The following is a 6,252-nucleotide window of genomic DNA, read 5'->3' as shown; positions in this document are numbered from 1 at the left end:
GGGGAGGGGGGAGATGCAGGTGAGCATGTTCAGGAAGATTGGGCTTAAGAACATCCAAGAGGAAAGCTGTTGCCTCACGTATTAAGTTCCTCTGAAAAGATGGAATGAAAAAAATGGAATTTTAAATCGGTTTAAATTAAATGATCAGTATAACTGCACGTGCTCAGAAGTCGAAGAAACATAATAAGCAAATTCAGTGTAGTTATGGTAAAATTACCTGGAGAAAAAGATCTGTTATTGTGTTATAATCAACTGGACAACCTCCCTCCATTTGGGACATCATCAAAGCAAAATTAACAGCACCCTGCAAAAAGTAACACAAATCCCGGTTGCAATTTTATAACATTTGGAAAGACATTATACAGAAAGTGAAATTACATGTAATACTGTTTTTTTCTACAAAAAACGCTCTAGTACCTGAGGATCTGATCGAAGAATCGTTTGCAGAAGGAACAAATAATCAGGTGTGTACCCAACCTGCACCCAAATTGTAAGCAATTACAAGATAGCTTATGGCGCATAGAAGTAAAATTCTACTGAAACACCTACAGTTACTAATACAAAAGTTGCACTTACCTGTTTGGAGTAAATTAGGATTTTGTCAAACTCCCTACGCTCTGCAAAAGCTGCCACAACTTTCGGTGTTGCTCTTGCTTTGATGTAAATTTTTAATGCAAGATCATTGTCCACAGTCTACAGTTATGAAAAGAATAGACCACAAGAAATATATTAGATAAAATGACTAAACGTGAACAAAATATTGATTCAATAACTATGAAACTTTAATATTTGAATACCTTCACAAGATCTCCAAGCTCCTCACTGCATTCCAGCTTGTCCTCAGCCAACCAATTTTCCAAAAGATTCTTCTTGTTCTGATTGACAACAAGCCGAGATAGCTCCAATGATTCAAAAGCGTTCAACTTCCCTTTAGTTAAAAGGGTTCCAAAGTACTGCAACAGTGGGGGTGTTTGTCCAGCTTGCACAGGTACACTCTGCAATGAGACATATAAAGAGTTAAGGGTCATAAATGGAAAGAACATTCTAATAAGAGAATAAACCCTTCAAAGGTAACATTCAATGATGTTGTAAATGTTTAGAGTAGACACCTGGAACTTTGCCACTGTGTCTGGTGTACGGAGAATTCCTTGAGGAGATTCTGCAGCAAGTTCAGCAGCTTCTTTGTATTTGGTTTGAGCAAACAATTCTTGAAATCGTTGAACAACCTGAGAAGTAGAAATAAATCAGTATATCTTTTGAAACCAAGTACATCATCATACTTTTGAAGATAGTTTGTAAAACAGAAAAGAGATAAAAAAAATAGATTTACCAAATTCTCAGCACCAGGAAGGTTTCCTCTTTTAGCAAGATTGACAGCAAGTTCCAGGTTGTTCAACTGCAGTATATACATATTAGTTCACATTCCAAAATGAAGAAAAAAGTGCATTCATCATGGATTGAATATAGTGATATGCTTACTTGTCCACTGACAAAAGGCACAATTGTTGACTCGTTCACAGTTGCAAGTAACACCTGGCCACGTCTATTTATAGCATAGAAGCCCCCAACTGATGAGGCTTCAGAGGTAAGGAAGATTGGATCTGGGCTTATCCTATTCCTATAAACAGCAGTGGCGGTTTCTAGGTCATACACAAACAGAAGCCCCAGTTTGGTAATTACATATATCAAACCGTATTTGTGAGATATCTGCAAAATTATAAATTAAGAATATAATATGTTAGTTCACAGTGTCGCTTCCTGTTTCAAATGAAAAATACACTTAGTACCTGCATTGAAACTGGAAAATCATCTGCAAAGTCAGGAGGGAAAAACAGATCTGCCTGTTTCTTAGTAAATGAAGCTTTGCCTGAATACGTAAAAAATTAAGGCATTAGTTCCCGAACAAAAGAAACCAAAAATGGGAAACAAACTGCTATATAGACTGCAGTACACAGACTGATAGGTAAACAAAGAGGTTTTGAATAACTGAAAATCCTGATTGGTCATCTTTTCAAAAACATGTTAATCTAAACCAGACATTAAGCACAAAAGTTTTCATAAAGAGAGTTGTGACACGTCACACAGGTCACATGCTTAGTGTTCGTCTACAGCATAAGTGGGTGCCTAAAATGAGTGTGATAGAACGTGTTTGGTTTGATGGTATGTGATGATTGTGATCACATCACTAAGAATGATATCACAAATTTATGACATAGAGTAGGTTTAAAAAATAATCCTCATACCCATTCCAGCCTACTTTCAAATCCATACCCACAGAATTCTAAACGCCACCTAAAAGTATTTTTGAACCATGTATGAACCCTTTTCAATAAACAAAGGACTCCAGCCTGATTAATGCATCTAGTTCAATGGTTAACAAGAAAAATAAGTTTATAGACATATTTTTTCTGCAACCTTCATTTTCTTTTTGCAAGATTAATATATAAAACACCAGCTAATAAGTATATCAGACAAATGACAGTCACAAACCTGGTTGGGCGCCAAGCTCAATGACATGAAGCTTTGATGTAACCTGTCCAGCATTTGAGCTTTTGGTTGCAAAAGATATAAGAATTGATTCATGCTCATTTCCAGGAACCTGTGAAAGGCATACAAAAATGTGATCATTGCTGATGCATCTGAATTTAAATGGAAATAAATATGATTTCTAAAAACACTTTCGTAAACAAAAGGGAAAATGCTTTCACCTTGAATGATGCAAATGCTGCTGCATGTGCTTCAAGAGCCTGACTGCGCTGCTGATCAACAGAAAAAAGCTGCATGTTCCCTTTTACTAGCTGAGGTTTCTGTTAACATCAAAATGGTAGGGAGGTCAGTAAAGCTGAAAATTAGGGTCAACACCATAATGAATTTTGCTAAATTACAGTCTTGTCTAATTTCAAACCTAAGAAATAGACGTGTATACTACAAGTATTTGCTAAAAAGTACAGCATAGAGGATTTGTTTTTATAAAAGTGGGAAGCAAACAAAGAATAAAAACAAACCTCTGGAGAGCCAGGAGCAATTCCGATCAACACCAACCATTTCTCAGATGGATCACATCTGTAGTTAATGATCTGATTATTTGCTAAATTGGCTGTCCTATCAAACATCTTTACAGGTTCAGAATCACCTGTAACAAAGCACCAAGTAAACAAATATACAACCTTTAGCTTACATATCAAAAGGAGATAATGAATGTCATTCCATAGAAAATAAAGGAAATGTACCCTCAATTGACCAATGATATGCCGAGGTTTGAGTTACCATGCCCAACAACTTAGGGGTAATCCACTTCCAAAAGACAATCTGAAGACAGACGTATGAAAAGATCACAATACATTAAAAAAATACAAAAAATCATTACAAGAGAGCTGTAACCAATGATTTTTAAATTTATTGCTGTTACCTGCTCAGGCATCTGATGAGACTTCAGTTTGGCTTTCATCTCGATATTAAATATTTGTAAGTGGTCTTGAGTAGTTCCCGGCAGTTGAGCTTGAAAATTATGATCATTTATTAGTTACAGCAAAATATATAATACTGAAATCTCAATATTAAACATCTGTAAGTTGTCTTATTTATATCTACGTATGAGTTTTAAGCTTCTTTGCTACATTTATGCTGTGGACTTATAGTGAATCTTTAACTTGACATAGTGAATTGTGAATAGAAGTATCAAAAGGTTGTTTGCAAAGATCTTAGTGCTCGTTTAAATTGATCATGTATACTTGGTTTATATTCATACCCAAAAGTTAGTTTACACTTTATACATTCCCTTTGTTTGTCATTGTGGGTGGCTAACTTTATGCTTGACTAACAGTCATATATATCACTGTATATGAAAAGTCAATTGTGCCATTTTCTAGAGGAAATACCAAAATACAATACCTTTCAAAGCGAGTATCTTAGAATTTGGATGCATGATAGCTGAGTCAGCGGTAATCGGCCTCCTCAGTGGCTGCATAGGCATGCTCATATCAATAATCACCACACTGTTCTGAGGCGATGTTTCACGCACACATATGAACTTATCTGACTCCATTGTGACATTGGTGAATGTGATAAACTGTTGATTGATCCCTACGCTAGGCAACTGCAACATAACACAATCAACACCAACAGTAATCAATGAACATATAACTAACACTAAAGACCAAATCAATCAACTTTTCCCACTGATCTGAAAATATCATATAAAAAATTTGATTATCTAACAAATCCAACCAATCCGAAAGTGTATATATATATATATATATATATATATATATAACAAGCATGGTCACTTCAATTCAAAACACCTAACATAAACTGAAGTTGAGGTACGAAGTTTAGTATTTAAGCGAAGACCTACTTTACATAGTAAAATTGGTCTTCCGGAAAATTATAGTCAACATATATTCTCTAAATCTAACAAATCTGCACAATACAAAAGCATATAGACTCCAATTTCATTTCTAGGATTCAAATTGATGCAAAAACAACAAAATGTGCAAATCGAGCTAGGTTATTGATACCAGAAGTGGATCTATACATCTATGTGCATCAAATAAATTCTCGAGACATTCACATATAAAACAAATCTATCTAATAAATCCAAGCTACGATATCTATTACCAAAGTGGGGACCTAATTTAGTAAACATATATCCTCTAATTTAACAAATCTGCAGAGTACGAAAGCATATAAGCTCCAATTTCATTTCTAGGGTTCAGCTAACCCTAAATATCTCAAAAATGAGACCGAAAACGACAAAATGCTTAAATCGAGCTAGGTAATTGACAATACAAGTGTGATCTATAAATCTATATGACTATACGCATGAAATAAGGTCTCGGTGATATTATTATACCGTGAGTGCCTCTTTCATAGTAATCGGGGCGGCCGCCATGGTGGATGCAAATGATATCAAATCGACTGCGGATCGGATATATGAGAGACTTGATTCGGTTAAATCGCCGGCGAAGAACTCCGGCGATCTCTCGGAGATTAGAAATCTAGAGAGAGAGAGTGTGTGTGTGTGTTGAGGCGAGGACTTTAATTCACAGCAAGAAGAAGAATTTTATTTAGAGAGAACTAAATTCCAGTTTCTCTTCCTCTTTTTCATAAAGTTCAAAACCACACCCTTGAATTTTCTTCTTAGGACCGAGGGTTGTGAAGCTGGTTAACTAACGGAGATTCAAGTTCGATCATAATTTGTGTTATTTTGGGTGGTTATTAGCAATGACCATTTTAAGTTAGGTCTTACGAGGTTGTCAGTTCAGATTTCGAGCTCATCTGGGTTTTCGTCTCACCTTGTGTTACGCTAGAGAGTTATACTCTTGTGACGGCTCAATGACTGTCAAGTGGCAGCCGGCGGTATGGTTTCCCTATGGAATGCGTCAAATTCTAAAGCCATCATGGGCCCGGTTAAGAAAACATAGTCTGACCAGATTGGGGCAACGGGCTTTCCAAATTTGGAGAAAGTTGTCGTTCTAATAAAAGGAAAAAATAAAAGTTAGCCAACGTTATGGCTGATGTGGCGCCCCATTTACACGGGTAACTAGGGGTGTGCATGGGTCGGTTTTGAGCCAAACCCATAACCATAACCGATAAGTCGGTTAATGGATAACCATAACCATAACCGATTGTAGGTTCCTGGACGGATCGTACACGGGATATTCTCTAACAACGCAGGTGCGGAATCCCTGCGTAGGTAGGTTACGAGTGTAGATATAGAAGAACACGAGCAATGAATCAAACACGTTATATTAATAACCAAACACGTGACTCGTAGTCACTAATACAGACTCTGGAACTAGCAAACACGTCTGCTTAAACTCGAACACTTGACTGAAACCCTAAACGAACAACATCTTTACGTTTCGGCTGAAACAGTGAATATATACACGACAACTTCGCCACAGGCGAAGTTGTCTGTAACTTTGCATATTCAACAAGTTCGCCTGAGCGAACTTGTTGACAACTTCGCTTGTTCAACAAGTTCGCCTGAGCAAACTTGTTGACAACTTTGCTAGTTACACAATCTAAAACATAATCAAATACACAATTACAATACAGACTCGATTACAATTACAAGACTATGAACTACTGACAAACATGCACCAACAGACTCCCCCTTGGCAGTAGCTTCATATCTTGATCTTCAAATCTCGAATCTTGTAATCTGCATCTCTAAGCGTGCGGCCCTTCTCTCACACATACTGTCACTACACTTTGATATCTCCTAGCTTGATCCTTCCAAGCAGGAAT

General features: G+C 36.7%; 1 protein-coding gene across 1 annotated transcript; it reads right to left on the bottom strand.

Moving 5' to 3' along the window:
- Positions 1–17: 17 nt before the first annotated feature.
- Positions 18–5,043, bottom strand: LOC143610131 (clathrin heavy chain 1-like; the record flags this gene model as incomplete). The annotated part of the gene is made up of 16 exons (XM_077084696.1): positions 4,853–5,043; positions 3,892–4,096; positions 3,410–3,498; positions 3,231–3,309; positions 3,006–3,133; positions 2,709–2,807; positions 2,491–2,599; positions 1,788–1,867; positions 1,480–1,707; positions 1,331–1,396; positions 1,110–1,226; positions 798–995; positions 577–693; positions 418–477; positions 218–304; positions 18–91 (listed from the first exon to the last, which is right to left on the bottom strand). Coding segments are annotated over exons 1-16 (1,775 nt in total), but the record flags the coding sequence as incomplete, so codon positions are not given.
- Positions 5,044–6,252: the final 1,209 nt, after the last annotated feature.

The sequence above is a fragment of the Bidens hawaiensis genome, unplaced genomic scaffold (genome assembly GCF_021521415.1).
Source record: "Bidens hawaiensis isolate Kalapana, Puna unplaced genomic scaffold, B.hawaiensis_p1.1 tig00024424_1, whole genome shotgun sequence".
NCBI lineage: Eukaryota > Viridiplantae > Streptophyta > Magnoliopsida > Asterales > Asteraceae > Bidens > Bidens hawaiensis.
The sequence above is the reverse complement of the archived record's forward strand: the minus strand, read 5'-3'. Positions and strand labels throughout refer to the sequence as shown.